The 25,036-nt window shown below is 38.9% G+C and overlaps 2 protein-coding genes across 3 annotated transcripts; one reads left to right on the top strand and one right to left on the bottom strand.

Annotated features, from left to right (window-relative positions):
- Positions 1-6,614: 6,614 nt before the first annotated feature.
- Positions 6,615-10,599, bottom strand: scamp4 (secretory carrier membrane protein 4). The gene is made up of 7 exons (XM_042749227.1): positions 10,461-10,599; positions 9,960-10,048; positions 9,704-9,826; positions 9,439-9,595; positions 9,268-9,369; positions 8,191-8,308; positions 6,615-8,112 (listed from the first exon to the last, which is right to left on the bottom strand). The coding sequence occupies exons 2-7, from the start codon at positions 9,964-9,966 to the stop codon at positions 7,930-7,932; spliced, it is 690 nt and encodes a 229-aa protein (XP_042605161.1). The 5' UTR covers positions 9,967-10,048; positions 10,461-10,599; the 3' UTR covers positions 6,615-7,929.
- A 701-nt stretch (positions 10,600-11,300) lies between these two features.
- On the top strand, positions 11,301-24,556 carry chaf1a (chromatin assembly factor 1, subunit A (p150)). Of its 2 annotated transcripts, none has more exons than XM_042749921.1 (16): positions 11,301-11,435; positions 12,306-12,353; positions 14,481-15,061; positions 15,167-15,205; positions 15,482-15,726; positions 15,829-15,889; positions 15,979-16,047; positions 16,422-16,636; positions 16,747-16,918; positions 19,000-19,080; positions 19,180-19,281; positions 19,354-19,600; positions 19,995-20,127; positions 23,789-24,086; positions 24,161-24,245; positions 24,329-24,556. In XM_042749921.1, exons 1-16 carry the CDS (start codon positions 11,381-11,383, stop codon positions 24,451-24,453), a joined length of 2,556 nt encoding a protein of 851 aa, XP_042605855.1. In that variant the 5' UTR covers positions 11,301-11,380; the 3' UTR covers positions 24,454-24,556. The 2 variants fall into 2 exon arrangements, with proteins under 2 accessions (XP_042605855.1, XP_042605854.1); XM_042749920.1 differs by having other exon boundaries at positions 15,158-15,205.
- The last annotated feature ends 480 nt before the right edge of the window (positions 24,557-25,036 follow it).

Below are 25,036 nucleotides of genomic sequence, written 5' to 3'. Positions count from 1 at the left end.
AGGTGTTCTCACGTGGCAAATTTAAGACTGAGGTGACTGTGGAAATGTCTGATGTGAAGTGGGTCATGTACAACGGAGAGCTTCCTGTCCCTCGACCAGGAGCTGTGAGTGCTCATTCATGGTCTTACATAATCTTATAGGGGATGCATGCAATTTTTTTTATTTGTTATTTGTTAAATTGTACTGTGGAGAACATCAAAAATACTGACAGAATCCCAAAAACATGTTTCATGGAATATTTTATTGTAATCTGATGGTACAAAATAAATATATTTTAGAGCTGTCAGTTTAATGTGTTAACTTAATTTATAAGTTATGAAAAAAATAACGTGATTAAAATGTTTTAATGCAGTTAACGCACTGGCCCTGCCCCCAGACCTGTACGTCATCCTACATTTCATACAGTTGACTGTTAACAAATATAATGTGGTTAACAGTCCATAAATGCAGTTATGTCTTAAAATTCAAGATATTGGGACAAAAATGCCCCTGTATGAGTTTTTGTCTCATATTTACATCACATGATAAGCGATATCACTCGAGCACTCACACAAGTGCAAATATGATTTGATACAACAGTTCAGTAAATAAGAAGATAGTATTACATTATATTTTAAACACAATGTTGTGTTTTTGCTCAACTTTGTCAATGAAAATAATACCTATAAAGCCACAGCAGAACTATTGTGCGTCTCTGAGCAACACAGCAGTGATTCGTTTCTGAATGAATCCGCGTTTTGAATGAATCGTGTGAATCAGTGATTCAAAGGCCATTCATAAAGAGAACCGTTAACGTAATTCCTAAATGAATCAGCCGTTTAAACGAATCAAATGAATGAATGTCTCATAAAGACATTTTTACTGCCACCTGCTGGCAGTTTAAGTTTCTTCTTTAGCGTGTTATTTCATTTCATTTATTTATTTAAGGAAAGAAGGAATGGTTCAAAAAAATGTTGGTCATCATTTAATCGGCCTCATGTAATTTCAAACCTGAAAGACTTGCTTTCTTTTGCGCAACATAAAAAAAGCTATTTTAAAGACTGTTGGTAACAAAGCTGTTTTGGTTACCAGAGACTTTTAATTGCACGAACATTTCTCAAATTATCTATGTTTCATAGTTTATGTTAGGCCCTTGTAGCCTTAATGTTTATGTGTAATAAATGTTGTGTTGAATCAAATAAAATATTTCGTTATAAAGCTGTTGTTTGTAATGTCTAATTGATACTTTCTCATTTAACACAATAATATCTTTTTAAATAATCTTTTGTGGGTGTTTTGACAGCCAAATTTAGTTTGCGATTAATTGGATAAATTAATCACCGCAGCACGTAATTAATTAGATTCAAAATCTTAATCAAGTGACAGCGCTAATCTTATTTTGACCTGCCTGTACTCATCTTCACAGTGTATCAACAATGCAGCGAGGAGCTCAGGAATAATGCAGTCGCTGGACATCCCCGATAAAACCCTACAGTTCATCCGAGACCGGCCTCTCATGGATGACGCCGTCCGACCAATCACAGGCAAGCCCCTGCTGCTCAAGAGAGGCCCGCTGTTGACCCGGCTCGTCGTAGACCACGTAACTGTATCGGACAGAGAGTCCTATCATGTGATGTTTGTCGGTGTAGTTTAGTTTGATGTTTGTCTGTAGGGGTGAGATTCTCTTTTCTGTCGGTTAGAGGGTGTGTGTGTGTGTGTAAACAATCGTTCACAGGAATGTTAATTGTACTTTGGACTGAGCTGTTTAAATTACAACCTATTGAATTTGTTTTTACGTTAAATAATGTTGAAAAGCTGGATATAGAATGATGTTTTTGTAATGCAAGTTAATTGTGTTTTTGTTTTCAATCAGAGAATGGTTGTGTGCAGAAAGCAGTGAACTATGATGGAGAAATGCACATTATTGAAGAAGTAAAACTGTTTAAGAATGCTGATCCAATTGAAGTCCTAAGACTTCACCAGAATCAGGTACGCAAAACTGGGAATGGATATAGATAGAGATTTGCTGATTCGATTATTTTCAGATTCGCATGTTCTTTATTCGATTCTGATTAGTTTGGGTATAATTAAGTTGTAAAATAAATTTTGCTTATATATGAAAGAGATTGTTCTCTCTCTGCTAATACTGGATAAAATTGTTGATTCAGATATAGTTATATTCAGGGGTGGCACAGTGGTTCAGTGGTTCTGTTGCCTCCACTGTTCGCGTCCCGGCTGAGCCAGAATGCCTTGTTGTGTGGAATTATATTTAGATTCACAGACTCTTTATTTGATTGGATTCTGACTCATTTGGGTCTAATTCAGTTCTAATGTTACTTTTGCTTATAGATGAAAGATTCTTTGCTAATGTTCTTTGTTAATGCTGATTCAGTTAGATTCACAGACTCTCGATTCTGATTCATTAAGGTATTATTCAGTAGTAATGTCCATATATATATATATATATATATTTGCACATTTACTGTATATTGAAATTATATTCAGATTCACAGGCTCTCGGTTTGATTCAGATATATTTATGATTATTCACATATAATGTCCATATTCCTTGTATATAAATTCTTTTTTTGATAATGCTGTATATATTTGCTGATTTGATTCTATTCAGATTCACAGCCTTTTGATTTGATTCTGATTCATTTGGGTGTTATTCAGTAATAATGTCCATTTTTTTTACATATGAAAGGAATTTTCTCTCTGCTAACACTGTTTATTATCAAGGGCACTGATTCAAAATTCATAATTTTGAACTATTAATTAAAAGAACTGGCTTTTAATATGAATCATTTATGTGGGGAAATGGGCTACACTGATTGTGCTGTGTGTTTATGATTCACTAAAAAGAAGCGGTCAGTTGTTAATGACTTGTTAACGATCACATGTGTTTTGTTTTGTGTTGAATAAAAGCTTAAACAAAATGACAAAGGATTAAGTAATGAGTCATTTTCATATAATAACTTAATTATTTTTGTAACCATTCTAAGTGCCACTTGTTTGTTTGTGTAAGAGGTGTAATTTTTTTTTGTTGTTTGTTTGTTAAGGTGGAGTGATTTTTTTTGCATGTTTTTTTTGTTTTGTATGGTTGTATGAGGGTTGTTCGTCTGGGGTCGTCCAGATGCCCGTCAGCAACTGCAGTCGTTATTCTTCCTGTCTGGACTGTGTGCTGGCCAGAGACCCTTACTGTGCCTGGGACGTCCCAGCCCAACGGTGCTCTAGACTACCCACATCAGCTGACGATGGAAAAAGGTAAAGCACTCATACACAAGTACAAAAAAAAAATTGTTTATTGATTGAACCACTCTTTTGAATATCTAAAATCTACTTGACTACATATGTGTATAAATAACATATACTGACAGTTAACATCAAACCTTTTGCATTTCTGTATTGTGTTTTTAAGTATTATGGACGGGGTAGAAAGTCTATGGGAGGGGGTAGGTTTTTAATCATCTTTTTTTTTTTCCTGATTCAATATTAAAGGAATAGTTCATTCAAAAATGAATATTTGCTGAAAATGTACTCCATCTAATAGTTTGTTTCCTCATCAGAACAGATTTGGAGAAATTTAGCATTACATCAGTTGCTCATCAGTGGATCCTCTGCAGTGAATGGGTGCCGTCAGAATTAGAGTCCAAACAGCTGATAAAACATCACAATAATCCACAAAACTCCAGTCCATCAATTAATGTCTTATCAAGTGAAAAGCTGCTTGTTTGTCAGAAACAAATTATTCATTAACACGTTTTTTACTTTAAAACCATTGCTTCTGGCCAAAATACAAGGCCGCAATCCATAATGACACTTCCTGCAGTGAAACGGTCCACCTGTTGTCCTCTCATTTCAAAATCCACCCACATGTTTGTTTAGAACCATTTTTGCTTGATCTGTGCAGATTTCTCTCCTGATTCAACCTACTCAACTTTTTCATTGTAGAAAGAAATACTATAGATGGAGGACTCATATTTTTCTTCTTCACAAAACATTAATTGATGGACTGGAGTGGTGTGGATTACTTGTGGATTATTTTGATTTTTTTATCAGCTGTTCAGACTCTCATTCTGACGGCACCCATTCACTGTAGAGCAGGGATCCTCAAATCTGGCACACGAGATCCACTTTCCTGCAGAGTTTAGCTCTAACCCTAATCAAACACACCTGAGCATGCTAATCAATGTCTTCAGGATCATTACAAGATCACAGGTAGGTGAGTTTGATCAGGGTTGGAGCTAAACTCTGCAGCGCTTTGGCCCTCCAGGGCAAGATTTGAGGAACGCTGCTGTAGAGCATCCATTGGTGAGCAAGTGACGTAATGCTAAATTTCTCCAAATCTGTTCAGATGAAGAAAAAACTCATCTTGAATGGCTTAGCTTTTAAAATCAGGGTTATATTTAACATATCTTTTCTCTTCGTCAGCTCCCATGGAAGCAAAGTTCTGCAGCCTAGTGCTGGGAAACAACATAAGGTTGCTGTGTCATCCAGTCTCTAATTTGGCCCAGGTCATTTGGAGCTTTGCTGGAAAGCCACTCTCCTACTCAAACAGGAAGTATACTATTTATAATGAAGGCATCCTTGTCTACAACGCCTCTGCTGCTGATGCTGGACGCTACATCTGCACGTCAGTCGAGCGGGCGAAAGGGAGAGACTACACCCAAACGCTGGCCATTTATGACTTGCGTGAACAATCAGCAGTAGTTGTGACAGATAAGACCAAAGGCTGGACTTTTATTATTTGCTTGAAGAATCAGGAGATGTTCAGGTTTGCATAAATCCGAAGAGCCTCCTTGGTATTCAAAAACTCAGAGCAGTGAGAGTAAATGGATAGTAATGCAGGTGGCGTTGGCCGTGCTGTCAGTTATGATGGCATGTCTGCTGATCTGGAATCTGTACATGGGCCACATCTCTCCATTTATGTGCTGTGGCAGGCAACTAATCAAAAGCCCCAGCAATCTTCCAGAAAGGGAATACATGCACACAGGAAATGATGCTGTGGACAGTAAACAGCAAATTGTCAGGTTGTGTGTTACGACGAACAGTGGTCTAGAAGCCACTAGCTTCCACAGGAATACCACCAATGGGGATACGCCAACGGACGCTTGTGTTTTTAAGTACATTACAGACGAGTCAGAGATTTAAGATTTTTTTATTTTTTACATGATAATTTTGTATAATTTTTATATTTATTTATTTTTTTATCAATAATTAAAAAATGTTTTTGCATAATAACTGTTTAAAATTACTGTTTAAAATGCTAAGTAGAATTAGAACTAATTGAGATTTAAAGAAATGCATACATTTTCAACTTGAGAAGCAAAGTTTGTCAAGGCAGTGTTCAGTTAACATAGCTTTGTTAGAAAATGTAGGTACATATGAAAAGACAATTGCTGCCTTAACGTCTTACCAATTAGTAGCTGCGTCCAAAATCACATACTGTTTAAGTAGCTATTAAATTTAATAGGGATAATAAAATAATAATAATAAAAAGTGGCATGACATACAGCCAAGTATGGTGACCCATACTCAGAATCCGTGCTCTGCATTTAACCCATCCAAAGTGCACACATATGCAACATTCACTCTCTCTCTCTCAGTACCTTGGCCTTGCAGATCAGAATTTGTTTGGTGCTGTAACCCGGTGTGGTACTCAAGTACACATTTCTTAACAACTATGTCTGTTCTCTCTCTGTTTTACCTCAATTAAAGAGATGGTTCACCCAAAAATAAAAATTACCTCATGATTTTTCAAGCTTTATAATGGTAGTGAATGGGTGCAGATATTTTGAAGCCCAAAAAAGTGCATCCATCCATCATAAAAAGTGCCCCACACAGCTCCGGGAGGTTAATAAAGGCCTTCTAAAGTAAATCGATGCATTTGTGTAAGAAAATTATCCAAATTTAAAACTTTATGAACTGTAATCTCCAGCTTCCGCTAACTGTTGTATGCGCATTCACAAGAGAGTGGTGTTCCAGCAGATGATGCAGGATTTAGGCGTAGATAAGCTCCGGTGAGAATATGCTAGTCTCGTGAGAACCAAGTTTTGTTTACAGCAAAGTTAAACCAGTCTCCTCTTGGTTTATAATGAAATCCTCCGACATTTTTCTTTACAAATCCTCCTTTGTACTTCTTATTCTTGACCGGTGTTTTGTTTTGCTCCCTCTTGTGCACTTCCACATTCATCTGCGTCCTACACCATCTGCTGGAACGTGAACGCACTTACGACAGGAAGCTAGAGATTATTATGGTTTATAAAGTTTTAAATATGGATACTTTTCTTTCACAAACACATTGATGCACTTCATAAGGCCTTTATTAACCTCTCAGATCCGTGTGTTTTTTTTATTTGATGGATGGATGCACATTTTTGGGCTTCAAAATCTCGGTCACCACTCACTCCCATTATAAAGCTTGTAAGAGCCAGTATATTTTTTTTATTTAACTCTGATTGTATTCGTCTGAAAGAAGAAAATCATATACACCTAGGATGGCTTGAGGGTGAGTGAATCATGGGGCAATTTTCATTTTTGGGTGAACTATCCCTTTAATACTATGATTCGCCTACTATATATTAGGGAAGTATGCATATTTAGAAGAAGAGAGTGACAACAATAAAGGCAACTTCAGTCTGAAAAGGAATGTTTTTATTGAAATAAAGTTAGTTAGAGAGCCATTCTGGTCACAGTTTAGATGCAGGATTGTTAAATACTTTGGCTACACAAGGCCATTCATTGAACATTTCAAAATCAGCCTCCTTTGGCTCGGTGGAGGGAGATTTTAAACGAAAAGTAATAAAGATCAAGTCACATGTTCATAATGAGTGCCACCACCCAAAAGCATTTGTAATCACAATGCTCCAATACGAAGCACAATGATTACTGTAGTAAAACCAGGAATAACTGCAAAGTAATACATACTTAGAAGCCAGTATTAAAAACAGCACAGGATGTAGTCACATCAGTCAATAGAGTTGTAGCACTTAAGGGAAGCTTGAAAGCTATTGGTTCACACATGCTTAATTTGCATGAAGAATTAAGGCGGTCTTCATTTCGAAGATTTGGAAAGCTTTGAAACAGAAAAGAAAGCAGGCACTAGATGTGTTTGCAAGAAACATTCTCAGTCATAGATCTTAAAAAATCTGCAATGCTTTGTAGCAATATAAAAAAGGTGTCATGCAAATCAAACTATTTACAAAGACATGCTTGTGAGTCTTAAAAGTGAGGGATTAATTAACCAAAGTTTGAAATGAATTGCAGAAGCACTGATGTGGAAATGTGAGACCGAATTTCTCGAGGTAAATAGAAAAGCTGCCATGATTTAGAAAAAAAAATGTTCCAGCATGCTTTTTACTCTTTTAAAATGCACTTTCCCTGAAACGGTAATGTGATTGTACGTGATACAATGTGCATTTATATTCGAACACAATTCAGTGATTTGATATGAAACTATTCTGATTTCTTTCTCAAGCAATTCAATGGAATGTTAAGAAAAATCAAGGCTCAGATGAACTGAGATGAATTCATCAATGTAATAGTGTCCTTTTTTGCTTTTTCTATACTAATGGTCCACCATTTTACCATTGATTTGAGAGTTGTAGAGAGTTTTTAAAGGAGCAGTTTGCTTATTTGGCTTGGTTATTGGCGTTTTGTCAGAATTTGCATCCAGGATGGATGGTTTGACACATTTTTGATCATCATTCACATTAAAGTGTTCAAAAGATCTATTCTTTTTAAGGCGAAAAAACAAATGAATTAGATTTATACACATTCTTTAAGGAGTGATTTAACATAAGATCTTTTTTGCTACACTGTACAAAAACAACTGAACTATTCTCAAGTTCGTGATCTGGCCAAAGTGTTTTCTTGCGGTCCCACTTCAAACTTTAATGTTAAGACAAGTAGTAGTGCTCTGGCCCCATCTGTAGCTCAGAAAAGGTATCACCAGGGCCCGCTCTCTGGGTAATTGGGCACAGCGGCTGGATACTGGGGCAGGCTGGGGCCGGTTTCAGAGATGGTGTTGAATCCGGCTTCTCTCACAGGGGCGCTCTTCCACGCACCCGTGCTCCATTCTTCCTGTGCCTGCTGAAAACTGCCTCCTCCACCGCGATACAGTCGATGAACTTTTAGGAAACTTTCATTTTGGTTTAAGGGTTTACTCATTAAGGGTTGTGTGTGTATGTGTATATATGCAAATCATACCTTGATAAGAATGAACACCATTAGAACTGTATCTATGGTAAAGAGCAGAGTACAGATGAGCATGAATATAGCCGAGACTACATTTGTGCCGAAAAACATCACCGTGGCAATCCAACCACTGCAAAAAGAGAAAAACATGGCAAGTTATCATCAGTGGAAGTAACTGATATTCCCACTCAGAGATTGAATTCATTGAATCAGTTCAACTCAATCCACAAGATTATGAATCCAATGATTGCTGATTAGAGGTACAAGTGATAAATCACCGAACCATACTGTACTATACTTACGACACTAGGCTAAGTTTGGAAAGATACAGTCTCTTTCTTATGTGATTAACTGTATAGGACAAAAGGTCTGAAGTTAACTTACACAGTGACTTCGCTTTCATTAAAGTTGTTCAGGAAACCTAAACCTGATGGTAACCCACTTACTTTAAATAGGCTATGAGGCAAACCAGACATGTTGTATTCTTAAATTCAAGCCAACGGATCAAAATCAAGTGTTTTTTGGGGTACAAATTGAAAAAATAAGGACAATCTAATCGATCTTCTTCCAAACCTGTATGAACTTCTTTCTTTTGTTGAGCACAGAAGAAGATCTTTTGAAGAATGTTGATAACCAAATGGTTGACGGTAGCCATTGACTTCCATAGTATTTTTTTCACACTATGCAAGTCAATGCCTAACGCTAACTGTAAAGACAGAATTGTCATTTTTGACTGAACTGTAGTATCCAAATTGGGTGTGACAAGATTTTATCACAGCAAAATTTAAGACATAAAGTATTCTCGTAGCTTTGTAAAATTACGGTTGAACCGCTGATGTCACATGGACAATTTTATCGATCCTCTTACTATGTTTCTGGGTCTGGGAATATTTCAGTTGTGTTGCTGTCTATGCAGAGTCACAAAGCTCTTGGATTTCATCAAAAATATCTTAATTTGTGTTCAGAAGAGGAACGAAGGTCTTATGGGTTTGGTACGACATGAGGGTGAGTAATTAATAACAGAATTTTCATTTTTGGGTGAACTATCCCTTCAAATACTGAATATCCTAACATTTAAATGTTACTCACCAAGCACCCCAACCTGATATTCCAAGACTCTGGATGAAGGCAAGAACACATTGCAGAAAGAAAATGAAGAAGAATGCCATGAAGTTGAAGGAACTATCAGCCCTAAAAAAGACAAAACAAAAAATTAAAACCTCAGCTCTACTTGTCCTTTTCCCAAAATGGGTTCCTTACCGGAATGCTTTATAGAGTGGCCTGAACCAACAGGTGTAGCTACATGGGCTGAAAACCAGCAGCCAGAGAAGCGCAAACCCAAAGTTGTCGACTTCGCCTCCACCGGCCCACCAAGCTATGCAGGCCACCACATTGACACACAGTGTGATACAGTACACTGAAAAACAGAAACGTCAGTCTTTAGTATGCATGCTTCAATCTTAGTATGTTGTATTAAACTGAAAAATTAAAAATTCAAACTTTTTATTCTTTTATCTGAAATTACAAAGATTGTAAACACGACGCACAAGCTGCTGGTAGGGTTGTGGGATTTCCTCAGCCACGTTCTGGTAAAAACATGGCTTTATGCGCATAAACTTTGGCAGAGGTGGGAAGTTGTTTGCTCGATCTGTCAGGCAAAAATGGAAAAACATGGTTTTTTTCGTAAAAATTTGGGATGAGGTGGGAAGTTGTTTGATTGATATGTAACTGAAAACAGTGAGATTTTTAAAAATGTTATATGCCAACCAAACCTGACTTACCTGTCATTCTCAGTTTTGAGAAAGTGTTTAATGTTTATGGTGGTAGTGCACTTTTCTCTCCCTGAACTGATGGATTTAAGTTTTCAGTGCTGAAAGAAATACAAACGGGCAACCATTCTTAAAATTAGGTAAAAAAAAAAATAATAATCAGCCTTTTGCCTTTAAGTTGTGATCACATTAATATGATACATAACTGTTGAACACCCCAAGCCACATTAGATCGTAACACTTGTCTCTAAATAACATAAATGCATATTTTGTATTTAATATGTGTTCTTATTGTTTATAAAAGTTCCATATTAACGATATTAATCACTGTATTAATGATATTTGAAAACGTAATACAGGCCAATAGCTAACCATGTCACACAAAACTGCAGCGGAAAAACAATGGTCAAACTATACAACGTCTACGCAAATCAGAAATATTATTTAATGTGCTTAAGAGAAAAAACGTCTGCTTTAATAATACTCAGGCGCATAATCTTAATCATACGATACCTGTGCACCGCTAAATAGTCTGATGGGTAACTGTCTGCGGTCCGCTTTGAATTCTGGCAATCCCGTGGCGGACTAGCATTCTGGTGCATTATGGGAAGTGTAGTTCTGATAAGGCCTGTTTTGCACGTAGTGGACTGAAGTTGTAACTGTTAAAGACTACAAGGCCCATTCCGAGATGATCAAAGGTGTGGTCAGTTTCCATGCCTCGCGGCAATGTATGAACATGAACCCTTTATGTTATTTTGGCAGAAGTTTGTGAATATTTTCGTAGTTTTGGATTTAAGGATCATTCAGGGTCTTTTGCCGTTAAAATATATGTCAAGCCTCTCAAAACCCACCTCAGAAGCACGGAATTATTTCTTTCTTTTTTTTAAGGTAAAAACCTGTTTTTATACAGTGTATGGTAAAAACACATTTCAATTCATAAAAATGCTTTTTACTCATCAGAAACCCTCTACACAAAGTTTTTAAGTCAAAGCAGTTACAAGGTTTATTTTTTTGTTTTATTATTTTTATTTTAGAGATTCTATTTGTGTATCATAATTGGTTTTGACCGCTGCGTGTTGCGAGGCAGAATCAAGCGTGACAGCCAATAACGTGACTCTTCGTTGATGTGACGTAGCGCGCCACTGGCCAATCGCACCCTCCGATCCAGTCCCGCAACAGGTTCCCGCCAATTCTGAGCGGGGAGCGCGAGGGAGTCTGGCCGGGGATGAGACTGGAGCGGCTGGACCGGGATTACACAGGGAAAAAATAGAACCAACCGCTCTAAAAGTAACAGAAACTCATCGGATTCGCAGTCGACACGCTAATGTTATACCTGGTTTTGATGTTGAGTCGTTGATTTGCTGCATGTTTCTGTGTACGGAGTCCAAAAGAGCGCTCCCCGTTTCCGTTTAACGTTTCCAGCGCGAGCGCGGATGGTGGTCGTGATGCTCGCGGCCGAAGAGCCCTTGGCCTCCACACCACGAAGAGGTCGGGTGTTTAATGTGAAATAAAACCGCTTTAATGCGTGATTAAAGTCTATATATAGGGAATAATAATGGTGAGAGAGCGCACATAACGTTAGGTGACTAATAACGCGGAAAAACTCCACATTTACCCGACGTTAATAATGAAACAGTTTTAGTTTAGTTCATTTGCTCTGAGAGACGATATAAATATAATTTCAATGTCTTTTCAAAGTAGCATTTATGGTTGTCGGAGGTTTTGGCTCGTAATTAGCATGTTAGCAGGTGCGCTCAGATTTGTTATTGACAATCTTGGTTTCTACTCACACTAAATGTGATTTTCATTACGTGTAATGATTGTTTTTTTCTGTATTCGAGCGGGATTATCGAAATAAGCGCGGTTTATGTTGTTCTGAGTTCAGTCTACTGCTTTGTTCCTCAGTCTCGTGCTAGTGGACGAACTTAATGTCTCCAGAGTCACAGGTTCAGTAGCCAGACTCAGTCGCCACAGGCCTACAAACCACCTTTCACTGAAAGGCGGGAGATCAAAACTAAACATTGTACGCGTAGATGATCTCCGTTATTTCTTTGGAAGTTTGTAAGCGCTTCTGCATTTTATGTGCTGTTTTTTTTGACACTTAGAATGGTTAAAGTTACTTTTTATCCTCGAAAATGAAATATTTGGGTTCGATGTGACTGTCAACTAAAAAGCTCGCATGCAGAGGTAGCAGTTACCTTTGTTATTGGCGAGGCGTAGTTTGACAATGAGTACTGTTTTACCTTAAGTATTGATCTTAATATCAGAGATCATGTCAGATTGATGCCATTTTTTTATAGCTTGCATATGTATTTCTGATGAAGGATTGGACCTTAACATGCTCTTTATATATTTCAGGCATGGATTGTGTGGGCAAAGCTAATACCAGCAAGAAGCTTGTTCAAGGTAAGCAACTAAAGTTTCTAGACAGTAATAGAAAACCATTCCCAATCCAAAAATATGATAATGTCATATGTTTAGTCATGCCTTGAGGACCCAGTTTATTAAATATTTTTTTTTGGTGGGGGGGATCTAGGGAGCTTATTTTATTACAAATCCTGAACATCATCACGATGGAAAATGTTTGTAGGTGAATTGGGAAATTGTCTACGTAAGTGCTTAATGGAGTATGACTCAAACTATATTGACTCATTTATGATGTATCGGGTCACGCACACCTTTTAGTGAGCCGTCAATGACCATTACTGCTGATTATAAGGATAATAGCATAAAACAAGTTTTATTTTTACATTTCTTTTTTTTAAATGAAGTGTTTTCTTCATTTCTCATTGTGATATTACTTTACTGGTGGATGGTGGTGATTAAAAAGAAAGAGTGCATGTTTTCAGTTTATTCATAATGTAAAAAAGGATACAAAAAAAATGAAGTCTTAAAACCCAATCTAATGAACAGTATTTAACAAATTGTCTTAGTCATATTTGTTTATTCAAAAACATAAATGCTTTTCTGAATGTAAGTCCATTCTTTTGTTTCTGGTTGTTGCAATAGGCTGGAATACAGTACATGACTTTTGTCCAGATTTTAGCCCCAATCTGGAGGAGCTGACGAAAGTCAGAGCCAGTCTGCTGATTTTGGCAGTCAGAGTTGACAGATTTCACAGAAAATCAATTTTTGGTTTGTTTGTATTTTGTTTAGTTGCAGACTGAAGTTGCATCTCAATTGATGTGTGTACACTACAGTCTAGTTTATGAGTTTCTTAAGGTTATTTTGTCATCCATCAAGTCTAATAACTCTTCTCCTTCACTTACATAATTGAACCTACAGCCACTGAGTGCATAATGTCTCTTATGGCGCTTTACCACTGCGTGGTATGACTCGGCTCGGTTTGTGTTTCCACTGCAGTTTAGTACTGCCTTAGAGTGGGCGGGATTATTCACATGTCATTATAGTTGCGCCGTGTCTCCTGAAAAACTTTTTCATCCTGCGTCGCCCCATCAAGCTCTTGCTGGGTCTGCTCCTCTGCTATCAACAAGAGGAACGTCTGTACTTCCTCAACAGACAATGAAACAGTGCTCGTTCAAAATAGTTCCATTTGATCCTTCACTGGCTGTGCTGATTTAAATTTAGCGGGTCTGTTATGTCTCGTGTCGCAAGTTCAGTGACACAGTTAGTGAAGATTCTCTCCAGCCAATCCGTGATCAGCAGAGTTTACACTTCATGTTTTGGTAATGGTACGGTTCACTTGGAACCTCAACCGAGGTGGTACTGAAAAAAGTACCAGGTACTGTACTCAGTGGAAAACCCCCCAAAAGTGAACTGTACCGTCCTGTACCATGCAGTGGAAACGCGCAATTACATATGTACCTATAGCTAAAAAGGTACTTTATTCAGGTATTTAAAATACACTTATTTTCGGTGTGAACCCATTAATTGCACTATGCTAAACAAATGGCATAGTAAAGTGCACAAGTATGCAAATTAGGATGCACTTTTGAGATTCCATCCAGTAGAGATGTGTGATTGATCAAATTTTATTTTAATTTTGACTTCCAACAATTATGATGATTGAGGTAAAACAATTACTGTGCTGCATTCCATTTTGCACCCCTTTCTTTCCTTCTCAGCAGTGTGCTTTTGTTCTTATCTAAAAGCCCCAACTTAATGTTTAAATCAGTCAACATGACTAGTCACAGTCTACTATTGCTGAACTGCAAGACATGCTTGATACGCAGTTTCTCAGATGTTCAGTGTATAATGGCCAGCAAATGTATGAGGCCTAGACCTGGTTCCAAAGACAGGGTTTAAACTAAGCTAGGATTAGGCCATAGTTCAATTAGAACATTCAAGTAATTTTTATTAACATGCCTTAAAAAAAACCTGATTACCTGTGTACATCTTGAGACAAAACAAAGGCACTGATATATTTCAAGATCAGTCAGTGCAAGTTTCTTTCAGTTAAAACCGCTCAGATTTACACTTTAGTCTGGGACTAGGTTTAAGCCTAGTCTGTGAAACCAGGGGCTAGTGTTTTATAATCTTTTCAGAATAACTAACAACATTGCCTCCTTACAGCACGTCTACCTTTCAAAAGGCTCAACCCAGAAACCAAGGAATGCAGTGAGCCCAAAAGAACCAAAGGTCCGGTTGTCCCAAAGTGTTCTGAACCCAGTGCTTCAGATGGAGAAAATGATGGGGACAGTTCCTCCACCCCGCTGCATCATGGCCCGGTACTGGTAAATGGCCGTGGACCACTTGATTGCTTCATGAGCAGGCAGAAGCGTTCCCCGGTCCGCTCTGGCCCTGAAGCCACAATCGACCTCACTGAAGACTCAAATGATGCTGTCAGACAGCAGCCTGCTCCTCCAGTTGCTACCACCTGCCCCCTTAGCGAAGAAACAATGAAGAATGCAGAACATGCCACAAAATCTACAGAACCAACCACCCCACTGACAAAGAAAAAGACGAAAAAGGAAGAAGATGGCCTCCCACTGCTGGACATTGCTCAGGAGTCTGACACCGAGGAAGAGGAGCAGCAGGAGAATGAAGTCAGTCACGGGAATGAGTCTGTGCTGTCGACCGAGTCTACCAGCTCCCTCTCAGTGATAGAGAGCTCACCAGAGCCCAGCAAGAGCGCTCCCACCACCCCTGCCTCTGTGAGTAGACATGAATTTTGTTTAGTTCTTATCTGAGCATAGTTTTTTTTTTTTTTTTAAGTTCAACCTATTGATCAGTCTCTTTTCTTTCTGCTGACGTCACAGATTGATGCAGCTAGTAAAATGAAGAGAAGATCGCTTAAGGTAAAATCACATGTTTTTATCACATTAGGAACCCAACATTTTTAGTGTAATGTTAATCTATGCATATGAGATTTTTGGGTGCATGAGCCCAATGCCGAAATCTAAGTAGCTAGTGTGGGTTATTTCTCCTTCAGAAGTCCGAAACAAGTTTGATCACAATGTGGATGTTTGCACTTTAAGAGTTCAAGAAGGATTGATTGTTTCTTTTTAAAGTCTTGTCACTGTGGAATTCTGCACTCCATTTGAATAGCTATTTATTGTCTTATTGTTCCTCAGAGTGTCCAAGAGCAGGAGGAGAAGCGGCAACGAAAGGAAGAGAAAGAGCGCCAGAAAGAGGAGGCCAAAGCTGCCAAGGAGAGGAAGAAAGAGGAGGCCCGCAAACTAAAGGAAGAGAAGGAGAGAGAGAAGAAAGAAAAGAAGGAGAAAGATGAAAAGGAGCGGCGGGAGAAGAAGGAGAGGGAGGAGAAGGAAAAGGCAGAGAAACTAAGAGCTAAAGAAGAGCAGCGGCAAATGAAAATAGAGTGAGTGTCTCAGTGCAGTATCACAATAATAGTTGTACTGATTTTTTTTTCTTAATTTTATGAAGGATGCGAGTATTAAAATCTGTTGCAAATGCTATTTAGGGCCAAACTGGAAGAGAAAAGAAAGAAAGAGGAGGAAAAACGGTTGAAGGAAGAGAAAGAAGTGAGTGGTTTTATCAGCCTTTTTCTTGAGAGCTTCAAATCTGTTTTGCAAACTGTTCAGGTCCTCATTGCGTTTGTGCATCTGTTCAGCGAATCAAAGCTGAGAAAGCGGAGATTACACGGTTTCTACAGAAGCCCAAGACCCAGCTGGCACCAAAGGTAAGAGTCACATTATTCAGTGTGGAATAAAGACCAGGGGGCTGTTTCATAAAACAAGTTTACCAAATAAGCCAGGTTTATTTCAGTTAGTCTGACTTATTGTCAGTTGATTTGGTTTAAAATAAGTCAGAATAGCTGAAATAAGCCCGGCTTGTTTGGTAAACTTATTTTATGAAGCAGTCCCCTGGTGTGTCAAACTTTGCTTTTAAAACATTTACCAATGACATATGATGACACAATTTGAGAATGAGGCCTTGTTGGACAAACAGATGAGATAAAGATAAAATCCTAAATGCTAGAAATCTTTTCCAATGTGATGGCTGTCATGCTTTTCTTCTCCAAACATGTTTTGTGACTGTTGTTCTGTGTTTCAGATTCTGGCCTCTGCCTGTGGGAAGTTTGCTCCTTTTGAGATTAAAGCGAACATGTCTCTAGCTCCACTGACTCGAGTACAATGTGAAGACGCTGTTCTAGAGGAGCTGGACCGTTATCTTGCCCAACCTGACAGCACTCTTAATGGACTGAAGGACTGGACAAGGCACAAACCTCGTCGTTCAGGTCCAACCCGGCCCAGTCACAGTGCTGTAAGGTAAAGCCACGTTGAACCTGTTGCTGAGATATTGTGCGGAACACCAGCTGCTGTTTATATGAGAGTGGAAGGCTTATTCTTTGTTTTTTTTGTTTGTTCTCTGTTATTAGAGATTGTGTGGTCATAACTGACAGCCAAAAGGCAGATGGCGTTCCAGACCGTCACCGTTATGGCCGCATGAAACTCCTGCAGTTCCATGACAACTATCGTCCAGCTTATTGGGGGACCTGCTGCAAAAAGAGCACTCACATCTCTCCACGCTGCCCACTTAAACAGGACAAGGTAAAAAACAGAGCCACCTTAAACCAACCCTATTTTTTTAATTGTTATTTTGTTTAATTTGTTATTTTTATATGACTGGGTAAAAAAAAATATTTTTTCCCTCTGGACACAATATGTTTTGTTTTTGAGCAACATACAGAATATTAGAAACAAAAGAATTAGTTTATTTTTTCTTTGATTTGTTTCCTAAAAAGAAAAAAATAAAGACTGACGTCTTTATTTAACCTAAATCTGTAATTATAGTTATTTAATTGTAGTTCTATAATTCATATACATATCATTTATATAATTTCATATCATTTAGTTATATAATAATAATCATAATGTTAACAAGAAATGTGGCAACGATTCCTATTTAAAAAAGAGAAAAGTATTCTTAAAATGCATTCCAAATTCTGAATGATTTGTAATATATAATTATTCACGGTATTAAGAAGTGCCCACGATAACAATATCGTGCATATTCATTACCGTGATGTATCGCATTACAGAATACCGGCACATGTCTAGTGTCAGTACCTCATAAATAGGACGAGGCAGTTTACTGTCTGGGATTTTTCACTATTTTGTCGCGCAGCACCGCTCGCGTCCTGTAGACAGGGTGTATTTAACTTACTTATTTAGGCTACTTTCCTGTTTAACTGTTATTTCTTTGATATTTATTTTAGTTTTGCATGCTGCATATTCACTGACAGAACTGCTAAAATAAACACGAGCTGACAAGTTAAATCAGGTGCGTTAGATGAGTGTGAGTTTTGAAAACCATTTCAGAGACATGTTCTTAAATGTGACTCATATAAAATATATTACATGCATGCACAGTTTTTATTTCGCACTTTGATATGAAAGGATACAGGTTACAACATGCGCCGGCACCTTTGTGTGTCCAATTGAAAAGCATGCGCTGTGAGCACAGGACCGTTTTCGCGCTTGCTTGACTCTTGCCTGGTGCTGAAGTGAAGGGCGCCTCTGAAATGTGTCCCGTTCTCAGTCGTTCTGTGACTGAATAAATTCACTTCTTGTCAAGAGAAAAAGTGACAGAAGCAGCAGTTGTGAGGGGGGTGGCCAACCCTAGCCCCACCCCTGCGTTAATTGCTTTAAATATTTTTAATATATTAAACTGAAAAAATTTATCGCCTGCGTTAACGTGCTAATTTTGACACCACTTACATATATTTATACATAAGTGAGATATATTTACATATTTGTATCAACACTGCGCCACCGGCGGTTGTTGGTCCATTACCACTGCGGTGGTAAAAATCTGTCACCGTCACAGCCCTCTCGGAAAATATTTAAATGTGCATGCCCAGTAGCTGAAGCTGTGTCCCCTCTAGCCTTAACCACAAATCAGACAGGAGAGTAGATTAACTTCGGTGCACTTAAACCTGGAAAATGGTGTGTTCCGTGGTTGAATAAAATACTTTCTGATGTTTATCCATCTTCATTTCGTGCTTTTACATAAATATGAAAAGACAATTGGTTCACGTGTTCGAACTGAGGCAATACAGTGATCTGTCACAACACATTAAAGAGTCACAAAACAGTATTTATCGTTTGAATTTCTTTAAAAATTACAAAATTTAAAAGCAGAGAGTCCTGAGACCTTGTTTCATATTAGAAGTAAGCTACTCTGTATTGCTCTGTGATGTATTTCTCGCTGTGTGAGAACATGTGTAGTGTGAGAGCTGCATTGTTTGTCGGGGATGGCAACAGTAACTAAGGAGGGGCGGGTCTTAATGAACGGTCAATTTTGTCTTTATCTCATTGTGACAAAATGTAACTATATTATTGCCCTACACTTTATATAAAAATGGATATGTAAGTATATATATTCTTGTACATGTGGTATAATTATGTTGGGAGAGACCGCAAATACAGCTGCTTGATTGCATGAATAAGTTGCAAAATGTAAATGAAATTACCCAGCTCTATCCTTCTGAATGCAACTATAAGGCATAAAGGCATTAGGATTCTGAACATGAACATGGTGGTTTTCTCTAAAGCTGCTTTGAAATTTATAATTATGACTTTATATTTACCAAAGCTTCCTTAGTAATCTGAAGTTTTTGTCTTATCAGGAGTTGCTGGATTATGAGGTGGACAGTGATGAAGAGTGGGAGGAAGAGGAGCCGGGAGAGTCTCTGTCACACAGTGAGGGGGTGAGTGATATGACATCACTATTTGTGTAGTGACAAATTAGCTACTGTTGTCTGTATGTTTGAATATGGTGTTGACTTTAATCTGGTTTTTCCTTCCAGGATGATGACGATGAAGGAGGAGATGATGACGACGATGATGATGGTTTCTTTGTGCCCCACGGTTATCTGTCAGAAGGGGAAGGAGCACTTGAGGAAGACGAGGTATTTTAAATGTCCCCCTTCTTCAGTCACCTCATTAAGTAACGTCATGATGCTAACTGGCTGCTCTTGCAGGAGGGTGGAGATCCAGAGAAACAGAAGGTGCGTCAGAGGATTAAGGCTCGTGAATGGGAGAATGAGCTGATGTCTAAAGGGAAGGTGAGGGTGTTGGAGGCGGTGGTTCGCGGCTGCCTGTGGGACGGGGAAGAGCCTGCGCTGGACCTCCTGCAACCGTACGCTATCTGCATGCTTGAGCCTTTACTCAGAGACGAGCCCTGCACCCCTGAACAGGACCTCTCACGCCAGCAGAGGAATGAGAGATGTGAGTACACATTGTGTGCTTGAATGTTATACGCTTGGTAGATTATAGATACAGTTAGAAGCTAAAGTTTTCTCATCTGCAGTCCATGTTCCTTGATGAAATGCTATTCTTGTTAAAATGAGCCTCTACAAACAGTGTTCAAGTGTGAGATCATGCAGGGATGGCATTTGCTTTGTGATGAAGTGCGCAACACTGTCTTATAGATGTTTTGGTGCAACAAATCACCAGCGAAAATTCACACCCAAAAATGGGCACACATGAATATTTTCATTATCCACTTTAAGTTTGCATACCTGAACAAAGCTGGAACTGTTTTCATTATATGCTTTAAATACAGTTGTACTGCAAAACCTTGTTTTGTCGTGCTGTTAATGCATTTTTCACTTCTCTTCAGTGCTGTCACAGCTGCTGCCCTTGCTGCATGGGAATGTGAACAGCAGTAAGGTCATAATCAACGAGTTCCTGGAGTTCTGTCGCCAGCAAGCATCCTCACCCACAGGAAGTTTTACTGACAGCGTCCCACCCAGGTAACCCAGCCTCGCAGTGTCATACTGAAAGTTAGCATCAACCTGGTTCCCTTGACAAAAATCCTGGATCCAACTATATTTCATGCATTAACTAACATTAGTCCCTTTCACATATACAGTCTTTGCTGGTAAATTACTGTTAATAGATCATGTGTGAACAGGTCCTTTTCAAAAATATCGGTTAATTAATTACAAATTACCAGTAACAAAAGTTGTACCATTACCGGTAATGTGCTCTGTGTGAACGCAGAACGAGATTACCGGTATGAGCACGCTGACCTAAGGCGTCTACTCTTGGCCAATCATAACATTCTGACGCAGATGATGCATTTACACCGCGCTGTGTAGTTCGTTTTGAAGTCGTCTGATACAGTGTCTAAGAGGTCAATTCCAGTTACATCACAGAATTTACCGGTATTTTGAAACTGATGTGTGAATGGTGCTTTACTGGTAAAAAGACGTAATGTCATTGCCTGTTCGAACAGCTCATTTTTTTTAGTTACTGGTAAAGTCATTCCGGAAATTTTACGGCAATTTTCTGGTATTACTGTGTTATAGGGACGCTAACAATGAGCAATACATTTGTTACAGTATTTATTAATGTTTTTCATTAAAAATACAACTGTTTATTGTTAGTCTGTTAGCTCGGGTTCATTGAATAACGTTAACAATTACAGCTTTTGATTTTAATAAAGTATTAGTGAGTTTTGGAATCAACATTAACAGATTAATAAATGCTTTGGAACTATTTTTAATTGTTAGTTTGTTAACAGCTGTTGTTAACACATGGAACCGTTATTGTAAAGGCCAGGACACACCAAGCTGACTTCAAAGAACTAGCAGAGATGAAAGCCGACAGTGTTGTCACCTCGCGTCGGCAGCGTCTGGACAAAAAGCTGCACTTGAACACACCGCACAGACTACAGCCGACTGCAAACTAACACGTGCGTTCTGCATCTGCGTGAGAGGAGTTAGCAGTCTATATCAGCAGCTGTCAGTAATGTATATTTGTTAGGTCTGCATAATAAATCGAAATGAAATTTAAATCACGACAAGGCAGAAGCTGTGATTGTCATGTGTATCTTTCAGTGAAGCACGGTTCTGCATCTCCATCCGAAGACCAGATAAATAATTAAGGAAATGAAAGAATTAAGACGAAAATGTTTAAAAACCTTTCCAGTTCGTTAGTTCTCTTATAATCCATTACAGCGTACAAAATGAATTTGTATGAAACGAGAGTGAGTCTGCGATACCAGGATGACATAATTAAACAATTGTACACCATTTTGAATTGAATTTTAATATTCTATTCGCTAATAGGGCTGTGTATTGCCAAGAATCTGGCGATACGATACGTATCACGATACAGGGGTTGCGATACAATATGTTGCGATACAGTGCGATACTGTCAGCAAGGCGATATATTGGGATATTTCTTATTTTAGGAATAGGATATATTTTTAGGAAAGCTGTCATTAAGAACACAATTCAATTCAAGTTTATTTGTATAGCGCTTTTTACAATACCAATCGTTGCAAAGTAACTTTACAGAAAATTAAGTTTCTACAATATTTAGTAGTCGCTTATCAGTGGTGATTGTCAGTTGAACATATGGCAGAAATGTACAGAAATATCAATTAAAGACATAATCAAACAGACGATGAACACTATTAACAGCAATTATATAAAACTTATAGTAAAATTTGGTAGTTCTGTATGTTGTTAGAACACACCACCATATGCAAACCTTAGCAATAAGTAAATAAAAATGATTTAACCAGAGCACAGTGGGATCTGCATTTGCAAAAATCAGTCCCTGTAACATTCAAGGTTATTGAACCAATTTTTGTGCAGTACGAGTAAAGGGTGGGGGTGTGTTGGGAATTAAAGTGCTTGCAGGATCCTTTAGTTAAATGTATAATACGTATAAAATGTATTTTATAAAAAGACGCGAAACCGCGATGCAAGCACCACCCCAACTGCACAAAATGGTCCCGAAATGAGAGACAGCTGCAGGCGCGATGAGCTGCGACCCTACCGCCCACCTCAACCCGCCCCGCCCCTCGCGAGCCCTTCTTCACACGGGATGCGGCGGGACCGAGGCAGCGTCCTCGCCACGGTCCCGCGGTGGACGTTACCACAAAAGCCCAAATGACGGCACACTTCAGCTTTTTACACTGAACCAGGAACAGGAACAATTCTTTCCCCCTACATTACTAGCAGCGATATTAATGCAAACATTAGTGGCGCGCTCTAATCCTGTTACTCTCACTGTCATTCAGACATGAAGACTGCCATCTAGCGGTGGGGATGTAAACTCAAAACGAAACAACTGCCATAAATCTTGTATGATTTTTTTATTTTTATTTTTTTAAATATCGATATTCCGTTTTTGAGAATCGATACAGTATCGCCAAACAAAATATCGCGATACTCACGTGTATCGATATTTTCTTACACCCCTATTTGCTAAACAAATGCAAAGCTTCCACCAAGAAAAATTAGTTGAAGCAAGAGTACAGCGCCGACTGCTGTTACCCGGATGAGCCTGTGTTATTAGCTTTTACCGGTTGTTATCGAGGGATGTTGCGACTGACCAATCAGAATCAAGTATTCCACAGAGCCATGTAATAAACGCATATATACAAAACGTAAACGAAGCAGTGATTGCTTACCATGTTGAATATCAGTTATGTTGATAACTAACATTTTAAGTGGCTCATGTTATGAAAATATTCACATATCAGAATGCTTGGGAAAGATCATGTAACATTAGAACAGCCTTCTGTCTTTGCTGCCTTCATTTACTTGTCCGTTTTCATCACAGTCGCTTTAGATCTTGAGCACTGACTCATTTGCTAAACTGAACATCCATTCAGAGTCTTCACTCACCTGATGGCCCGATGCTGATTCAACATGCTGAATCGGGCAAATTGCTGCTGACGAGAGCCGTGGGTTGAACAGTGGCTTCAAGATCCAAATTGAAGTTTCGGTGCAGATTCAAAGGGCTCTATACGATCCCAGCCGAGGAATAAGGGTCTTATCTAGTGATAATAATCTTATCTAGTGAAATAATATACTCTTAACCACAATTGCTTATCTATTTGGACCTTCAACCCCTTGGCCACCATTAGTTATCAGGAAATTTTTATTCAGGAAGTGAACTAATCCTTTTAGCTTCTGACTCTTTCAGTCTTTATTTGAAATCTACAAGTTGGAAAGTTTGAGTAGTTTGCAAGAGCGTGATTGTAAACAATGAGGCTGTAAAAGTGGACTAGTGAGTAGATGAGTTTTCCTGTTTTGTGTGATGACATTTAATGTCACCCATAGCGTCAGCAGTCCCCTTTAGTCACTAGTTAGCAACCACCTGTTGAAAGGCATGTACAAGCTTAGAAAAATAACAGTGGGTATTACTGATGCATTTTATGTCAGAATAAAAGTGAAACATTCATCATTCCTGCAACACACTATGGATAAATTCCTTTGGAAATATGTGGCTATTTTGGTGCACATTTCTGTGTAAATCGATGACTCATTTGCCTAATGCCTGGAAAACATGTTGTCATTGGCTTCCAGTTTTTTATTTTTTTGGCATCATGTCAGAATATTACAAAGCGACACAAAACACATTTCTAAGCATATTGTCTTGGTTTGCCAAAAGGATCCACGTCAGGCGTATCATAAAGGAGCATGCCGTGTACGAAAAGCGCTCCACGTACAGACGATGCTGCTGGTACGTGCATCCGGAAGTTCTGGCCCGTCATTCTCAGGAGGCCTTGCCCGTTCCCTGCCAGTGGACCTACCTCACCTCCGGCGCTCAGATCACCCGCGACGAGCACGCCGGCTCACAGGGCAACTCGCCCAACGCGTCCAGCTCCACCACACCCTCCAACAAGAGGAAAAGCGCCAGCAGCCACTCCATCACAAAGTACATGAAGAAATGTGGCGACTCCGAACAGGTGCAGTGTCGAAGACTTATTTTTTTTCCCCCTTACTGTTTACTTGTCTTCTGTTAACTTTGTTGTTTTTTCAGACTGAGGCCATGGAGACTGATGGCTTCCAAGCGGACACTGAAGATGATGAAGACGATGATTGTATCATCGTTGGGGAACAATCTGGTTGGTATTTGTTGCTAATAAAGGTTGACAACAAACAGATCTGCCAGAATAAGCTTGATAAAGGTGTTTTCTTTCCCTCTTAGGGTCCTCTGAACAGGATGCCAACACGTCCTTGCAACAAACCGAGAGAAACACAGAGCCCATGGACACGAATGCATCCGAAACTGCTGCTCTTGCCCTACCCTGCCTCACCCCAGCCACCGCCTGAGATCTGACCCCTTCCTGTTGGGGTTGCATGCACGTGAACCAGACGCTCAAAATCTGATCTACAGTTCAAGGGATCACACAGTATTAAAGGTCCCCAGAATGAATCATTTGTCTCCTCTTCTTTAAGTGGAGGTCTGTTAGATGGTGTACCGTTCCTCTTCATAGGTGAGGTCCCAGTATTTGAAAGCTCTGCTGGTACATTCTTCAAGACTGACACCAGTCAGGAGGTTGATGCTCTCTGCTGGGCTCAGTGCTCGGCACCTTGTTTTAAATCCTTTATTATAATTTTTTTCCATTCAGAATACTTGAATTGGTGTATGTCTTTCAAAAATAATGACAATTGAAATATATTGCACTTTTATATTCCATTTCTGTTTCTTTCTTTCTTCTACCCCCATCGTAACTTCTTTAGCCCACCAGATGTCTTTCCATTGTATTCTTTTCCAAAAAGGCTTTGTATAAAAACAGCATTGAATTGACCAGGCTGCCATGTGCGGTGTAAATACTATTTTTGGGTTTTTGAAAAATGGTGTAGAGACTGAAATAGTAGGTGGCCGTCCAATATGGGAAAAAAAACAACAGCA

Source organism: Cyprinus carpio, chromosome B22 (assembly GCF_018340385.1).
Source record: "Cyprinus carpio isolate SPL01 chromosome B22, ASM1834038v1, whole genome shotgun sequence".
NCBI classification, from domain to species: domain Eukaryota; kingdom Metazoa; phylum Chordata; class Actinopteri; order Cypriniformes; family Cyprinidae; genus Cyprinus; species Cyprinus carpio.
The sequence above is the reverse complement of the archived record's forward strand: the minus strand, read 5'-3'. Positions and strand labels throughout refer to the sequence as shown.